This window comes from Aptenodytes patagonicus, chromosome 2 (genome assembly GCF_965638725.1).
Source record: "Aptenodytes patagonicus chromosome 2, bAptPat1.pri.cur, whole genome shotgun sequence".
Classification (NCBI taxonomy): Eukaryota; Metazoa; Chordata; class Aves; order Sphenisciformes; family Spheniscidae; genus Aptenodytes; species Aptenodytes patagonicus.
Genome location: NC_134950.1, coordinates 96,677,554 through 96,696,176, shown reverse-complemented (window position 1 = coordinate 96,696,176; position 18,623 = coordinate 96,677,554). Strand labels below are relative to the sequence as shown.

At 39.0% G+C, this 18,623-nt stretch overlaps 1 protein-coding gene across 9 annotated transcripts in view; it reads right to left on the bottom strand.

The window, feature by feature from the left end:
* The window catches only part of FARS2 (phenylalanyl-tRNA synthetase 2, mitochondrial), a 254,593-nt gene that overhangs the window by 193,433 nt on the left and 42,537 nt on the right, over positions 1-18,623 (bottom strand). For 7 of the 9 annotated variants that reach the window (XM_076330482.1, XM_076330484.1, XM_076330480.1 and 4 more), the window contains one exon: positions 1,000-1,635. The exons of 1 other annotated variant lie outside the window; for it this stretch is intronic. In XM_076330482.1, coding sequence (XP_076186597.1) covers positions 1,000-1,617 — 618 coding nt within the window. In that variant the 5' untranslated portion in view covers positions 1,618-1,635. Of the gene's footprint in view, positions 1-999; positions 1,636-7,790; positions 7,869-18,623 lie in introns of all 9 variants that reach the window. One more of the 9 variants, XM_076330485.1, reaches the window with a different exon arrangement.

Below are 18,623 nucleotides of genomic sequence, written 5' to 3'. Positions count from 1 at the left end.
AGTGCAGGCAGCACGAACCCTTTCCACCAGTGAGAAAAGCAGTGCTCTGTGATAACCCTAGTTTTCCCTCAGGCATCCAAACCCATCAGGCTTCCCTGCCAAGCTCCTGTCACCCATTGGCAACCACATTAAGAACGGTCTACATCTCAGTGTTATTAGAATAAGCTAGTTTTAGTTACAGAAATGTGAATTTGGCAGTATTGCTACAAGCATACACAAATTATACAAATCAATTACTAGTTGGAAAACAAACTGGCTTATATTTACCACTGATCAGTGATACAGCAGAATACTTAATGACACCCAAGCATTTGCAGAATATGCAAGCTGTGCCAACAAAATATATAAACTCAAGAGTCTTGGACATCTACCTAGAGCTCTTCAGCTAATGCCTCTGGACTCAGAGTTTACTGTGTATGTATCACACACCCGTAACTATCAGCTGCAACAGATGAATCCTGCAATGCAGCTTTAGGATGAGATGAAGACTGGAAGAATTCATTAAAAAGAGACATTCATTTACAGAACGTTGAAGCTATTAAAAGAAAAAAGATGACAGAATAAAAACTGCACTCTGGATGTAGCTGCAACAACTCACATCCATGAGCCCTTCAAGTACTAATATGACAAAGTTTTTGGTAAAGTGACCTCACTGGAAGAGACCTGTGATAGAACTAGAATTGAATCGTGCAGATCATTAGCTGAACAAGCCGTTTCCCTTCAGATAATGTTTTATTTTGCTAGCTTTCAAGAATACTCTATTTCCATTTTTTCCACATTTTTCTGGGGAAGTTTATAGTTTTTTTTCAAATTCAACATTTTCCACCTATATTTTTCCCAAATTAAAAGTATTACTACATGATCAATCACTTGATCTTTATCAATGCACAGCATAACACGTGTTGCTGTATCATGTTTATGTGCATGCACTTTGCTTACAGCAAATACAAGATCATGCAACTTACCCAAAATCTTTCACCCCAACTAGAGAATTCCTACCTCATGACAGGAGAAGAGCCGAACTCCTTCCATCTGATGGAAGACTGGGTAGTGGGAGTTATCAATTGTGTCACGGCGGTAGACATCTCCCACTGCCAGAAAGGCATCTAGGCCAGAGTGTATCAAGTCCCACTGATGAGCTGATGTATGTGCTCTTAGCATGTGATCACGATTCAAGTAATAGTTATCCTCTTTCCTTCTGCTGGCATGGTTTTGTGGGATAAGCAAACTATCAAAATTCTGCTGTACTGTAACCACTGGAGAAAGACCGTCATAGACAGAAAAGAGCGGTGTCCCATGGCGTCCTATATATTGTTTGTAAAAGTGGTCCTTCACCTGCTCCTTGATTAGCCACAAAGGGTGATGCTTTTTGTTGTGCAAGTTCTTCCCCACCTTGGAAAGAATCTTCTCTGTGACATTGCTGTAGTTGTCTTGAGGATAAGCTTTACCAAGCAGTTCCACAGTATTTGAGCAGGGTGTGCTGGCAGCAAAATCCGAAGGTACAGACTTGGATGAAGAATGCCTTGAATTGGCAGGAATTCCTCTTACCCTTACTTTTGGTGATAAAGATGTTTTAGAATACTTAGCTACTCTCATGAATTTCCAGAGCATTGCCATTGCAAACTCTTTTATGATCTAGAGAAAGAAAAAAAAAGTTAAAAAATTGAGTTAGGAACTGCAATCTTGCTGCAGGAATTACTAGTGTCTCAGGGATAAGTGAAATCCAAATGTCTGCTTGATTAATATGACAAAGTTCCCATTATAAATCACTATTTTTACTTCAGAGGAGGGAAAATACCCTTGTGATCAAATTTCAGCTAGGATATCTTATTCAGTTATCAGTTTTCTGCATCACTGCATCAATATTAATGACTCTAGACGTAGCCTTAACTCTGTTCCAGATACTGCTATTCTTTACAGCTGAATAACCATCAGGCCTTCTTTGAAACAGTATTTTTCATCCGGCTAAAATACAAGGCAATAACTAAATACTACTTATGAGAAACTCAGAAATTTAACAATGCCTTTCAGCAGTCAGGGACTTGCTTATAATAAAACCCCAAGCATTAACTTATTGTTGTGTCATCTGCCCTCATTAGCAGAAGGTACGGAAGGCGTTCCACATCAACCAGATGCATGTGGCACACACTATGCAATCATCTCTTAATTCTTACTTAATGCCCAACAAAATGAGTTTAACCTTTCAAACCACTGAACCACTGAAAAAACACACAGCCAGACCACAAGGCATATAATTATATATAAACAGCATAGTAAGTTCACATATGAGTATTGCACAAGATTCACAATAAAGGCTCGACATAGTCAGAACCAATGGTAGCATTTTGGGGTGAGCACAAAACCCCTTTACCATATGTTCCCAGAATGGCTATTTTCACAGCTTACACCACTGTACTGGGCAGGGGGGCTTGCCAAATATCAGGAAGGTGAATGAAGTTATGAGATTCTGAAAGATGTCTGAACTGACCAACTCGTTTCCTATCAAAGGGCCATCTTTACACATCTTCCCTGTTTACAAACAGGCTTTGTGCTTCACGTGTACACAGCTGCATTACTCTGTAGCGTTCAAAGAGATAATTCCAAAATCAAAGACTTTTGAGAATCACGATCCCTTCAGTCACTCCAAATGCCTAAACCCATTCTGAGATGCAAAATCCCTTAAAAATCTATAGTTGGGCTTCACAGATATTAGCATAGATTCCAGTAAAATAATTAAGCGTTACAATTTGCTTATTACGGAATGGGAAAACAGAGGCATTAGAAGTTAAGTGACTGGGGAAAGGCATCTGCTCCAGACAACAAACTGGTTTGTATTTCTCTATGAACCAAGATATCCAGGGCCACAGGTTTTCTGGGTGAAAGAATTTCCCGTGAAAGTCTTCTTAAAGACACGGGGAAAGAAAGGACATAAGCAATGAATAGACCACAGTCTTCAAGGGATAGCCTTCCATCTTTACGCTAGGATTACACTATTTGGCTAGCTTTCCACAGGAACATAAGAGAAACAAGTGTAAAAAAAGAACAAACACGCTAAGATTATTTTTCATACTCTTAAGCTCCAAAAATATATATGCAAATAGAATAGACATTCTAGAATACAGAGTCCCCAAAAAACAGATCTGTAAAAGACAACGGGTATGTTCATATTTGGCTTCCTTTCTTCTGGCTTATGCCTGGATGTTCTCTATAGCTCTATTTCCTGAAGTAATTGTATCTCAATAAATCAAAATAAATGCAAGTTAGGTAGTCAGAAATTAAATTTGGCAGGGCAGCATAAGATTACTAAATATTTGGTTTAATCCTTTTTCTGGTCGAATATCTTAAGAAAAAAGAGCAGCTACAGCTTTTATCTAGTTTTGAAACTTTTAAGAAGGACTGGTTTTTGTTGCTTTTTTTTTTTATTTTAAGAATTTGTAAAACTATTTCACCAAATTAGTTCTTGGCCATTACTGATAAGGTTCTTCCATAAATGAATTCACACACACACACACACCAGAAACCCCTCTGACATAGACTAAATGAGGGATAGCCTTACATTTGAAAAGAGGCTCCATTTTCCCCAAACATACGTTCTCCTTCATGGAAAGTGAGTTCTCATTTTCAAACAGCTGCTTGAAATACCCAGTTCTAGTCAGATAATGAATTCAGCTTCCCTTAAGTAAATATCACCATCTGCCTATACATTTATTTTTCTAAAAAATTTGATTCAAAACTTATACATAACTGTAACGTATGAAAAACTCTCGTGACTTTATCGTGAGTCTCGTGATGTTTGCTGCTTTCCTAAATACCATTCCTCTGAGAATCAGACAACCATATGAGAAGTTTAACTTTCACGTAAACAGTTCTTCTCGTGATTACAACTTTATGGAAAAAGAAATTAGAACATGAACCGTAAGTGTTGGGGGCAGAGGGGGAAGGGACTTTTGTTTGTTTGTTTATTTTAAGACTCATGATTTTTAAGGAAGTCTCTAACATATACATCTTTAAGGGCTTACCTGATGATTTTTCAGTATTTGTAATGAGCAACACTGCTATCAGTTTCTGATAGTTCAGAAAAGCGAGTTTTTCTGAGCAAGTGATATATACTCTTCACAAACTCGTACAGGAGAAAAACCTACAGATGAGCTTGGATCAGAGTTTTCATCCTAACACTATGCTTGTGCCTTAAATAGTTAAATTGCATTACTATCTGCACTATTATTCTAATCTAAAGCAAAATCTACTGTGAGCAGTAAGAAGAAAAAAGTTAGTTACCCAATGTTATCCGATAAGCTGTTCAAGTACTGCAGACAACAGCAAACAAGCAGTAAAGGATTCACTGACATGATACCACAACAAGAGCGCCAGAAACACTGAAGTCCTTCACCAACACTCTTCTGCTCCCCTCTCCCACCAGACTCGTGTGCTACTTCCAGGATCATTACAGAAAAATGGTATTGGGCTCAGTTCAACTCAACTGGTGATAAATTACATTTGGAGAGAGAAACCGTAGAGAAGGAAGGAAAAAGCCATGTTTACACCTTTTACACTGTACAAGAAACCTTCAAATCAAAGAAATGTTTACCAGGGTGGAGAGCAACACTGGAAAATAAAGAAATCTCTTTACCTTTCGGCTAGCAATAAATAACTGATGTTAAGGATACAAGTGAACATAAGTAATTAGTGTAATAGACAGTTATTTCTAGTAGACATCTATCTAAAGGTCTGAAAAAGCACAGTTTAAATTTATCATTTTCTTCCTTCATTTCCACCATGCTTATTATTCGGCAGTAAAACAAAACTGGTTTCTGTGCACACTGACAAAACCTGAATCCCACAGCAAAGACTGCCAGCCAGCTAACAACCACAGCAAGCCAAACAGCAGCTGTAGGTCCTGTAGCTGAAAACAAATACATAAATGGGAAATAAACATTGAACAACCACCACTGGCATCTACAATCCAAAGATGGCAAAGAGCTCCACCAGCATTACCAGTGGGTCACATGCTCTGGGCTTGTGTCCTGGTTTTGGCAGGGATAGAGTTAATTTCCTTCCTAGTAGCTGGTACAGTGCTGTGTTTTGGATTTAGGACTAGAACAATGTTGATAACACACCGATGTTTTAGTTGTTGCTAAGCGGTGCTTACACTAGTCAAGGGCTTTTCAGCTTCCCATGCTCTACCGACTGAGAAGGCTGGGGGTGCACAAGAAGCTGGGAGGGGGCACAGCCAGGACAGCTGACCCAAACTGGCCAAAGGGACATTCCATACCATGTGACATCATGCTCAGTACATAAACTGGGGAAAGCTGGCCGGGGGGGCTGCTGCTCGGGGACTGGCTGGGCATTGGTTGGCGGGTGGTGAGCAATTGCACTGTGCATCACTTGCTTTGTGTAGTAGTATTATTATTGCATTATTATTGCTATTATTATTATTATTGCTATTATTATTGCTATTATTAAGCTGTTCTTATCTCAACCCACGAGTTTTTCTCACTTCTACTCTTCCAATTCTCTCCCCCATCCCACCGGCGGGTGGGGGGAAGGAGTGAGCGAGCAGCTGTGTGGTACTCAGTCCCCAACTGAGGTTAAACCACAACAGCTTGACAGTGGCTCTGACTCACAGCTGGGAGCCGATGCAGGGTTTTGGAAGCAGGCTGCCCCTCCAGCAGCTCCCAGTGGGGCTTCTCAAAGCACTACAGGTGGACATGCAAGCACCAGGCCCACTAACTCCTATTATACAGGTCCCTACCTTGACACTGCCACTGCCATGTTCCCGGGTACCTCAGCAGCTCCTCTGAAGCTCCATGGGCCTGACCCTATACCTCAATCTCCATACTGAGATGTCTAATACAACTGCAGGAACTTGGATCTTTGATAGGGATGATATCATACGTTATGTTTTGGCAATACATTTGGAACAATGCCTGCACGTGGGTATGAGCTTTTGAGCAGCTTCAAGGCAGACCAGAGGGCAGGAGGTGGCACCCATGCCACCCAGGGATGAAGGCATCAGAACAACCCTGTCCGTGCTGTGGATAGACCAGGCACAGATGTGACCCCACTTGCCAATGTCAGTCCTCTACCACAGACCCTGCGCCATTTCTACAGCAGTTTCAGCTAATGGGCAAGGCTCCTTCATCCCCCACAGAAAAGCCAACTATCTCCCCATGCAGCAGCACAGTAGACATTACACATGCAGAAGGACATCACAGTCAGGAGCTTAACAACAGGGAAACAGCAGACAGAATACCAAAAAAAAAAAAAACCACCATGATTTTGGTGCACATGCAAAAAGCAGTTTGATATGATAAGGGATCATATTGCTGTACTGTTAAGGCATGTTCTTTCATGTCTAAATCCAGGCTTCCATGTCACAGTGCAGCAAGGATTAAGACCGCATTATCACAGCTGCAGCAGTATTTGTCACAAGTCTCGTCTACTCCCACTGAGGTTTAGGAAAGAATCATAGGCTCAGGGAAATTCCTCCTTACACCTGCCTTGAAAAAGGAGGAGAAAAGGGGGGTAGTTTAGCAGCTCACAAAGAAAAGAAAAAGGACAGTGCACCAGCATTGTTTTATTCACCCACCTCTCCTAGAAAAGTAGCTGAGAGAGAACACTCTTGTTTGAGCAAACTAGAGCCCACCAGTGAACCAAACGCACCTGCTTCCAGGGCCACTTGCTTGGTATTCCTATCTGTGAACCAAGGGCATCCTCACTCTCGCTGACCGCTTTTCTGTATGCCCTGTGCTTTTTACTGTTTATGGCTGCAGAAACACAGATGGGCTGCTGCATACATAAACTGAAGTACATGATGGGTTTGAAACCAAAATTGTACAAAGATGAGAGCCTGTCTCCTATCCAAGAATAGCTAATTAATGCAAGACTCTGAAGTGCCATGGAAAATGTTAGAAAAGTTGGGCTGCCACCATTTTGTGATGTGACAGCTTTTATCTACCGTATGTGTAGGGAGGGGAGTTCAACCAACATAGCATATGTTAAAACAAAAATTATAAACATATGCTAGGCTGCTAAAATTGGACATTTACCAGTCTGCTTAGCAATTTAGCTAAGCATTGAATTTTAGTTTTGAAAACTATGTAGACATACAGCAGCAAATATCATTGTATTGCCATGACCGTACCCACATTGCATAGGATATAACAGAAATTATTTTGCATGCAATACTAATAACAAGCTCAGGTTTTTTCAAGCTCATTTTAAAATGCATTTTAATATTGTTGCACACCAGAGCAGACTTTCACTCTTATTGAGCATGCTGCATTTATGTTACAGACACAGACCTCTGAAATAGCCTTACAGACAACTTAGAATGGATCCATTTTAGAACTTGACCTTCCAAGGGCAGAACATTTTCAGATGTCCCTGATGATGGCTAAACACCCAATGGAACAAAATATTGCATGCACTACAAAGCACCAGGCAAGATAACATAAAACTTTTAAGTATTTGGCTCTTAATTTTTTCATGTACTTGGAGTTCATCTAGTTAATAATCCATCAGCAAGTTCCAAGAAACATACAGAATAACTTATTTTTTTTATTATTTTTCTTAACTGAAGCAAAAATGTGTCATAAGCTGGCTTGCTGTCTGCTCTTTAATAGTGATACATTAATCATGATGCTACCTTTGGCAATATTTTGAGGCTTGCAATACTGAGAGAGAAAATTAAAAAACCTTTTCTGGGATAAGGCATGACCATGTTTTCTCTCAGTGTTACATGTAAGACCTTCTTAAATATGAAATAAAAGGTATTAACAACCACGTACCTTTTTCACTGATCCAGAAGATGCCTATTGTATGAACAAAGGCCAGTATTTCATGCCTTGTCTTACATACATGAACACCTGAAGGCAAGCACAGAAAACGTGGTCCATACTTCTGAGGCATACCTTCAACCACCTTCACCATTCTTGAGGACTGCAGGATGGGCTAAGGTAGTCATAGTGGGCAGCAAGTCTTTGGAGAGAGGAACACACTTCTGCAAGGACCTCTAGGCAAGCAGCAGTTTTAAAGTTGTTTTGAATCATCACTTTAGTACAATCACCATTCAGTTTCAGGTTGGATATTGCAAATGATGACAAATGTCATATTCACATCACACTGCAACAAGTTTCAGTTCTCCATGTGGTCCTCCAAAGGCTGCTACAGGCACTAGTTTCTCCGATACACAGTGTCACTCCAAGATTGTTCAGGTTTATCCATAAGTTTTCCACTTATTAAAAGGATGATACTTCAAGACATATGATTCAAGACAGCTAAAATGTGTTTTAGTAGTCAAAATACGTGCAGACTCTGTAGCTGTGCTGCCTAGCTGGTATAAGACTGTTTCAAAGATTGACATAATTGGGTTTCAAGACAACCTGTAGTGAATTTGGTTTAAGCAGTTCAGGAGTACCCACACACTGGAATTTGTGATCAGCAAGCTCATCAGGTACATCAAATTGCTGAATTATTCAGAGAGTATATAATTTTTTAAAAGAGAAAAGTGTACAGCATAACTGACATTAGAAGTTAAAAACCAAAGGCAAACAAATTCAGACTTCTGGTTCTAGAAGATGGGAAGACACCAAACGATTAACGTGCAAAATTCAGAAGTTTAAGGTGAGCAGTCCAACCATACCATTTTCAGTTGAACAGAAGAAAACCAATGTCTTAACAGGAGAAGGGAGTAATAATATTTTTGCAGTCAGTTATTAAATGCCAAGAATGGGACACGTGCAGATTTGGTAACAGTGCAAAGGACAGCAGAGGAAGTATAAATAATTAATTTTAAGTATTAAAAATTTCCATTATAGTAATCCAAAACACTACACCATAAAACAACAACTCCACAGCATGGGGGGTGATAAACATGGTACATGCTGCACTCCTGAAACAGCCGAACCTCCTGAACTTCAGCACTGCTTCTCACATAGAGAAAGTCACCTATAGGCGCACTGCCATGTGTCAGTGGTTTCTGTGGGATGAAGACACACACTGCAATACACTGCAGAAAAGCATAAAGCTATAGGTATATGCTTTATTTTTAAAATTTAAGGCAGAATGGTTCAACTGCAGCCACCAGAAGTGCTGGATCCTCCTGGTGGGCCAACCAGGAAGCTGTAATCTCCCTTCCGGAGAAGTGCTGCACCTCCCTGGCAATGGCAGGAGCAGCCCAGCCCTCTGGAGATGCCTATGGTAGACAAAGAAGATATCCTTCAACTTAACCTTCATCTGCAAAATATTCAACATACCCAAATACCCAAGTTTCAGACACCTCATATGGCACAGTGAAAAATTAAACTTGAAAAACAAACCCAGCCCACCCAATACTAAGAAAACCAAATGACTTAGATGGGTCATGCCAGAGGAGGCAGCTAACATGAATCACTCAGTTCATCCACGAACTAGAAGTCTTCAGCTCTACCTGCTATCTCCCGGTAGTAGTCTGACTCCTGCCATCTCCCTCCATTCTTGAGGGGAACCAGGGAAATCCATGACTCAGCATACATCTCCAGATGCCCTCCTTAGTAATACCCTAGACATCATGCTGTAGTCTAAAAGAATAATCTAAATAGTAATATGAAATAATAAATATAATTAATATTTTAAACCAGGGAGATATTTCACAGTTTTAATATGTATGTAATCAACATTTAAATCAAACTAGTCTTTATCGTGTTTCAACCCTAATTGGTGGTGAGGGTATTACAAGTTTTGTGTCATATCAATTTTCTGTCACACCAAGCTCTAAAGAGATCAGTTTCAAATATTTGCTATCATCTTGAGCCAAAATATCACCAGAGATCCACATCTCAGACCTAGCTGTGATGTGAACTTGATCTCAACTCAAACTCTAACTCAGCTGCACTATCACGCCTTGGTCTGTCTCTATTATAGAAATAATTAAAGTCTGTGAACAGACAGAGCCTTTACCAGGACTATGTGTATTCCAACAGCCAATCAAAAAAAGAAAGACACGAGACAAATTTCTCTACGGATTTTACTTCAGAATCAATAAGTCTCACGGACTTCAGTATTGATAAAGAAGAGAAAATGTAGATGTTTGCAGCAGAGACTCCACTGCAGTCCCACATCTCCAAGTTAGAAAAATGTATGGTCACGTGTGTACAAAGAAGTCATCTCTAGTTTGAACTGCACCGTCTTCATCTATCTGTCATGGGCTCTGACAAAGTATTTAAGGAAAAGATTAGAAGGCTCCTAAGGAAGGAACTACATTTTCCTGCCTGGGGCATACCACTTCTCTGAGGTTGGTAGGAACAGGGCTGAAATATTAATGAGTAAGCCATTTGTCAAGAAAATTATGCAAGAAACCTTGGCAGCCACACAAAGAGGCTAGCAATAAGATACCAAGCCAGGGCAGTACAAACCAAGCAGTTAAAAGAGAACAGGGGAAGGGGGGAAGGAGGGGGGGGGCGGGGTGGAAATCACTTTCATTTGCTTGTCCACACTCATAAGCTTTGGAAGAAAACAATAAATGAATGGGAATATTTAAAGATGCAAAGCATCTCATATATTAAAAAGAAAAGTAAAGCAATCTAAAACTTTCTTTAAAAAACGTGGTGGTCCTATTGGCAAATAAAGCAAATCATTAATGTATGCTGATTTACCAAAACATAGCCACAGTCACCTTGCTAAATGTTAAGCATGTCCAACAATGTGATCCATGGGTTCGATCACCATTGACACCAGTTGGACATACTGACACATATACAGAACGGTGTTATACAGCAGCATCTAGACTTTCACTAAGCAGCACTCTGCTCTGACATAGGATACCTCTACATAGGATCTGAAACTGCTTTTCAGCCATTAACCAATTAAGCTCTACAATACTCCCATGGGAAAAGTATTGCATTATCTATACCCATTGGTGCAGCAGCTCCCAGTTCAGAAGTGCTGTACGTGAACATCTTGGCTTTCACTTATTTTTTCTTTCCAAATTGTTTTGATTACATTGCCATTTTTCTCCATGTTTAGAATTTTTTTGTTGTTTGCAATATCATTTTATCAACAATTTAACAAGTATAATGGCTACTGTGAATAGAATCAAAAAGTTTTGAAAGCAACTTGCCAAAAATCACCTATTAGAAATCATGCCAAACAGTTTAGAAATACTGAGCTATTACCATTGAAACAACCTTCTCCCCGAATGTGCAGATTTTTAAGGCTCAAACCTACATACCTTGAGCAAGCAGTACAGATTCATTGCTCTGTTTGTATTGTGTCTCAAACTTCATAGGCCTTAACTTTATTGTAATTATAATTACGTACTTAGTACGATCAGGAGAGATCAACTGGAGAGGCAGGCGACTTTTAGGGGAGATGGGAAGGTAAATAAATGAAGCATTGTTGAGGCAAACAGGGATATGAAAGAAGAAAGTAACAAACTGGGTGAAGTGGCACGGGACAGACCATTGCCGCTGTATCTGCTCCACAGCAGGGTTGGCCTGCAAACCAGCACGGCATTCACAAATCACCCTCTTTTAACTAGGATTTCACCTCTGGTCACCACGTTTACCAGAACCAAAGACAGCATTTACTTTGATGAGGAAATTACATGTTTGTTAGGGGCCTCTTTTGGGGAAGTTTCACCTTATATGTAACCCCCCTGCGGCTCTTGCCTCAGATCATGCAGAGTGAATCATGTCAGCTTGCCAGTCCAACCAGGAAAAAGAGTGTTACAATGGTGGGTTGTCTCTCCTGTATCAGCTGTGAGAACTGACAGAGTCATCTGAGATTCAAATAAACACAATACATACTGAGATCCAAGGCAGGCAATAAGGATATGAATCTTTTATTCATATTTACCAGTGAAAACCTAGCCAAAAGCAACAGCACGCCATCAGCCTTAGGACTTGGTTCTGCTGGTGCCCAAGCACCTGGGTGCTGGCCTGGCACAGCAGTCAGCATTTGCTGAAGAGTTTTGCAGAACCGAGGTCCAAGAGCTCAGCAGAGGTCACACAAAGCTCGCGACAACTTCAGAATAAAGAAAAAAAGAAAGCAAATCTAACCAGTGTTCTAAAACAGCAAAGAGGGTGCCTCCTACACCATGTGTTACTACCATGGTAGTAGCCCCTGAAGCCAGGCAGACTACATACGAAATATGAAGATACAGCACCTAGAAATGAAAATTGTTGTGCCTGGTGCCACCAGTATAGGCAATCAGAAAGAACTGCGAGGTCAGTAGTGACAGATACCACCTATTAGTGCTAAATAATTCTGAATTATAATCTTTACCACAACCAGAGGGCAGAGTAGAAGCGAATCCCACGGTGGGATTTAAAAGCCTGATAAGGATGCTTTGAAACCAAATCCTAATTGAATGGGGAGGTGGGAGATGCAGGTTTCACAGTGTGCAAGAAGGTAGGAAATGGTGACTTGCTGAGGCCAGAATCAACTACATAGGACCTGAGAAGGTCACAATGAGTTAACTTTAAGGTAAGAGGCATGGCCACAATCCCTTTCGCTTAAAAGCATAAAAAACAATGGACTATTCCTATAATGAACTGCTATGAAAGGTGAGTAAAGGCAATCAGGTCTCGCTCAAAGGAAAACATAACCAGCATCCACACAACATCAAACTGGGACAGCCACAGATTTATAATGTGTACTAACATTTTTTCAGTATTAATTTTCATATTAAAATCCTGGAGTTCCAGGGACCACCGCCCAGAGCTATTAAATAAAAATTATGGTTTAGACTTATTTTATTCTCGATACTGGCTAGCTAATTTCAAAGTTACAATTTCCCAAGTATAGGCTATCATGTAACCAATATAATGATTGATTTTGATTTTATTTGTTTTTTTCTCTGTAGTTATTATTTCTTTATTGGGTCTTTAAAAAAAAAAAAAAAGAATTGGTTTCATTTTCATGCTGCTACTCTATGCATACTCAAAGAGCCAAAAGAATTACAGGAAATCTGTCCAGCTTGCTATTTGATGTAACAAAATCTGGCCTAGCATGGCACATCGCCTCATTTTCTAGACAACATTAAAATATGAATATTGGACTTTACTTTCGAGGCTGAGTAGACAAAATCATATTCATCATGTCTGACGAACCTGATTCATCTACAAATCTACTGAATGCCCAAATGTGAACTGGCAATTTATTCAAAAACATGTAAGCAAAACCGCAAAGATTTATATGCATAATTGTAAACATCCAACTTCTGTAGGTATAAAATAAACCTGCATGTGGTAATTTCATATTTGTAAATTACAACTAAACATTTGTAGTTGTTTATGTGTTCCCACCCCCCTCCAGCTACACCAAAACGTGCGCTCAGCTGGACGATGTGCATTTGCAGGATTCTGCTCTGTTCTTACCTCATACCACATGAGAGCCCAAACATTTCTAAGACTGTTTTGGGGTCTGTTCTCAGCTAAGCCAGACTGAACACCATACACTGCTTAAAAAAAAATTACTCACATGAAGCTAAAAACATTATTTCAGGGAATAACATAAGAGCTGAAAATCATTCTCTTAATTACCAGCTCCTTTACCATTCAGCCTAAGTTACTTGGCATTGGTTTTTGTTGTTTGGTTGCTGTTTGGGGCAGGGGGAGGGGGTGTTGGTGTTTGTTGTTTGGTGGTTTGTTTGGGTTTTTTTAAATAAAAAATATTTCCTGTCACCCAACCATAAAAAGCTGCATGCCCAATTGCTGCCTTTGTCATTTATTTAGACACGGTAGAACAATTGACTTTGTTGGGAAATATTTCCATAAAATCCATCAGATAACTAAGCCAAGGATGAAAAGTCCAGGATGAAATTTTTTGAATTCTTAAAGTTAAAGCCGCTATCCTAGACCTTTACGGCATTTAATTTTCTGCCATTCCAATAGATGCATTAGCATCTGGGCTGAAAACTCTCCTTTTCTAGTTCTTCTTTCTGTCATCTGCTGGGAGGCAGAGTAGAATAATTAGATTGACTCAAGCAGTTGCTGATTGCTTTCAGTGTGTAGTTCATTCCTTGACACCACAGAGAGGAGTCTTACTAAATAAGGACCAATAGTCTGGATAGGAATGTTTAAATTTTCTTCAAAGCTGAAGAGCAATGCCGCGAAAAATGAACTTCTTTTTAAGGAAAGTTAATTGGGGAAAAAAAAAAGTTGAGTGAGTTTACTGCATAGTAAAGTTTACAAGAGATGTGAAGAATAGAATTTAAGCAGAATGGAACTGAAGTCTGTCTTTTCAATTCTCATTTACTTCTGACTACAGAGCTACCAAGAAACATAGCTCAAAGGAAAAGAAAGCAATCAAGGCACGATGTTAACATTTCAACATCAGTTAAATAAGAATTGCATCCAGTGAAGGGGCCTTCAATCACACAGTATTGCAAAATCACGTCTAAAATACACCATTGCAATCAGCACCTCTGTTCATAATTACAGGAAAAGATCAAATACTGTATACAGGCAGACAGAAAGAATAAATAAAAAATGACAACCTCTTGCTTCCAGGCTAGTGCTATTTAATTAAGACAGAAGCAGGGGAAAGGTAGTTTCCTGCATTTTCATTGCTAGCATAGACCTGTTGTGGGCATTCGGTCTTCTTTAGCACTACATTAATTTAAAATAAAATAATTATAAAGCACTCAGTAAGACTTTTTTTCCCCTGAAGTCTTAAGGCCAGCTGCTTCTCACAACAAAGTAGCAAACTAGGGAAAGCTCTTCTACTGTCTCTTCTGTTTTATACTTTCAAGTGACTTCTCTGCTCTAATGTTTATTTTGATACCATGTGGAGGGGGTAAAGCAAAACGTTTCATTAAAAAATAAAAGCTAAATTTCAGTGGTCTTTTAACCTGCTGTACTTTTTGTTGCACTTTTGCTAGGTTTGTTGTAAATTGAGAAGTAAATGATAGAAAGATATCCTGCTGTACCCGAAGATGACATATACTCACACTTAAGGCTGAAATTCATCAGTTTGCAGAAGGGTGGCACCCAACTCACTGCCAGGTAAGCCTTATAAAGGTAACTATAAAATCACGTACAGTTCTGATGCCTGAATCCTGCACTAGATGTATCTCACACGGCAGGAATTTGCAGCTTAAGGCCTGAACTCAAATCTGTTTACTGAGAACTTTAGAACATGGCCTTCTGACATACCAGGTACACTGAAAAATATTTTGTGTAAGAAACATCACATCTCTGTATGAATGTCCTGCATTCAACTGTTCAAATAATTACCATGTTAATCTCCATCCTTTATTCAGTTTAAGTTCCACGAGCATCAAATTTAGTGCAGTCAGTACATCTGTCACGCTAACTTCTACCATCTCTCTCAAAAATCACAAGTTTATTAGCAACCTGTGGGCAATTAGTGTTATTATCAGCAGACTTGGATTCATCTTAATCAGTGTTTGTCTCAATTTCACAGGCAAACAAGACATCACCAGTAAAACACTACAGTAAGAATATTGATGACTTTACATCTAGCTATAGTCATGCTGCTGTTCAGCCCTCTCTCCCACAAAAAAAAATTTTACATTGAATTCTGTTTTTTTCAGCATGTCACATAATGCCTTCATGACTTAAAATTTAGCTCATGACATATTTCCTTCTATAGATACAAATGTCAAATAAATTGTAAGAATATATTCCATAATGACACGAAGTATACACCAGTAAAGAAGGTGAGATGTAAGTTCTGAACACAGAAGACTATTCTTTGATATTTGAGAGGGTACTTTCTTATTTGTCTCTTCTCTAGCAACTGTAATCTGCATTGTTAGAAGCATCCAGTAATTACAGGAGTCCAACCTGAGAAAACATAGGCCTGACTATCAAAGCTACTAAAACAGCCACAGAATACCCTGATCTGACCATTCAACTATTGACAAACATGTAGTTACTAATGTGCAAACAAGCACCTCCACCTTTTTTTTTTGTGCTATGAGATCATTTCTCAACAGTAAAGTCCTACGTTGCACATAGGAATAGCTAGTCCTACTTCTCATGCACCATCAGATCATTAAAAATTTCAACTTTTATTCTATCCCACTGAGAAACAGTGGGGGAAAATATAGCACAGGCCAGAAACCAGGAGATTCCCAATTCCCTTTTATACTTTCCAGCTTGTATTACCAAAGAAAAGGCAGATGACTCCCTTACACATCCTTTCTCATAAGCAGGTATTTTCTACAGGAGATTACTAGTGAATGAAGGCAAAATTTGTTGATTACATGACCCTCCCCAGAAAATTGTTAATAGCTCACTATCAAAAAAGAAAAGATGTACTGAGTGGGTTTTTTGCAAGGATCTGATCTTGGTCTAGTTTCAGGGAGTATTTTCATTAGCAACCTACATAATCGAACAGAGGACACGCTTAAATCTGCCGATGACCAAGAGCTGACACTGCAGGTATGCTGGATAACAGGGCTGGAACTCAATTTTATTCTGTCAAACTAGAGAAGTAGTCAGAAAAATAACAGAATGATTCAGCACGGGCAAGCGCAAGTTTCTGTACTTTGGCAGATAGTCAGCTGCATACCTACAGCACAGCAAGTAAGCGGTTAGATGGCAGCTTCTTCAGAAGAGGATCAGGGGTTATAATAGACCATGAGCTGAATATAAAAGTTCAAAATGTGATTTTTTTAAAAAAAGAAACCATCATACAGGAATATAAACCGGAGTATATACTCCATAAAATAGGAAGCACTTCTGTCCTGCTGTTTAGTAGGAAGGAATAAAGAGTCAAGGTTTTGGCATAACATTTATAAAAAAATATGAAGCAATTGGAAAGAGTCCAAAGATAGTAACAGAAATTACCACAAGTCTCAAAGGAGGAACTATGTAGAAACACTGAATATACTAGGACTATTTAGACTAGAGAGGAAAAAATTTAAAAGCATTTTCATCATCATCATAACCGAAAGAAAGTTGCACACCCTACCAGAATAACCTTGTCTCCACTGTACCCTGGCTACGACAAGCAGCAATACACCTACCAAAACCAAAGTTAGAAAAATTTGTATCAGTTATTAGAAGTCTTTCTACAAAGAGAGGGACATTTTGTAAGAGAAGGCTTGTGTGGACCCCATCATAGTTTTATTATTGCATGCAGATTTCTTAACAGCTGTGCTAAAAAAACAGGTGTAAAATTCAGCCTGCTTTGGGGGCCAAAGAACAGACTAGTCAGTATCTCAAAGTCTTTCCAGTCTTGTTTTGGTTTGTTATGTTATAATTTCTATGATCATTATTACAAATTTTTTTAATTAAACACATAATAGGGGGTTATCCCTTAGAGGTCTAGCCAAGTCTTTCAGCAGCAGTTTTAATGGTGCTTATGGCTATATGCCAGTTATACTGCTGAAAGCTTAGCAGGTGATGTATTTACTTATAGGCACTGTCACATTTTATCCATCTCAGCATCTATTTAGTAAGTGCTTTAACATTCTAGAGTATGGCAGGTGCTATATAAAACACAGCATTATTTTCCATATTTTATTCCCCTCATTGGCATTCCTACTCTAAGATTAACTGGCAAGAGTACAAATATTCACAGCAATTTTAAAAAAGAAAGTTTGAGTGCTCACTGACAGCCACAGTTAGCTGTGTACTATCAGTAAACAAAACAACACAACAATGCTCCTTTCCTATTACAACAAAATTTCTCAGCAATTTTTTTGTCTGGAAGGAAATATGACAGTAAACAAACTGCAGTGGTCATTCAAACAGACACCACCTGCTAATGGTATGCTGCAACAATGGTACCTGATTTACTTAAAATGTATTATGGTCGCGTTTCAGTTAGTCCCTTCATCTTGTTCCACGGCATTGGATAGGCTGAAATATCCATTTGGATTAGGCTTTTCCATTCATAATTTCATCCTACTCATATTTAAGATTTCTAGGTGGTCTAGATACAAACTCCCACTGAAATTAATGGTAAGACACCAGAAACATCTGTGGAAATCATATTGAGCTGACAAGATACTATTTTTACTCCACTCTTCAAATTGCAGTCGTACATATTGCAATTTTTAAAAAATTTTTAAGTATTCCTTCATACAGAAGTCATCACTTCCATCACTTAGGTTCTTGAGTAACTTCTACTGCTTTCTCTTTGATCTCTCTTTTTAGAGAATAAGGGGACTGAAATTGAATACAGTATACAAGAGTCAATATTCCAACTGGTATCACTGAAACATACAATAACTTTGGGAAGATCATCTCCTCCTCATATCCCAACATTTTTCTTTTCTTTACTTACATTTCATCTTGGCTGCACTCTTGACTACAGTGAGATTAAACATTAAGCACAATATGAACCTGTATGATGCCTGTGACTTTATTGCTTGAAGGACTTGAAAATAAAATATTTCTCCTTTCTTAAAGCAACAAGTTTTTAATCTGTGGTTTGTTACTGCAACACCCCAAGCAGATTCAAACAGAAGTGCAAGGAACATATTTGAACTTTATTCACAAAGCCTTTACTTTTGTCCATCACTATAAAATATGAACAACAGTGGCTCCCAACTAGCTACGTCTGATGTGCACACCCCAGTGATTCAGAAGTGATGCTTCACTGTCAATACTCATTTATTTCATGTCAAAAGAAGAAGGTAATACAGGTGAACACTGGCAAAAGCA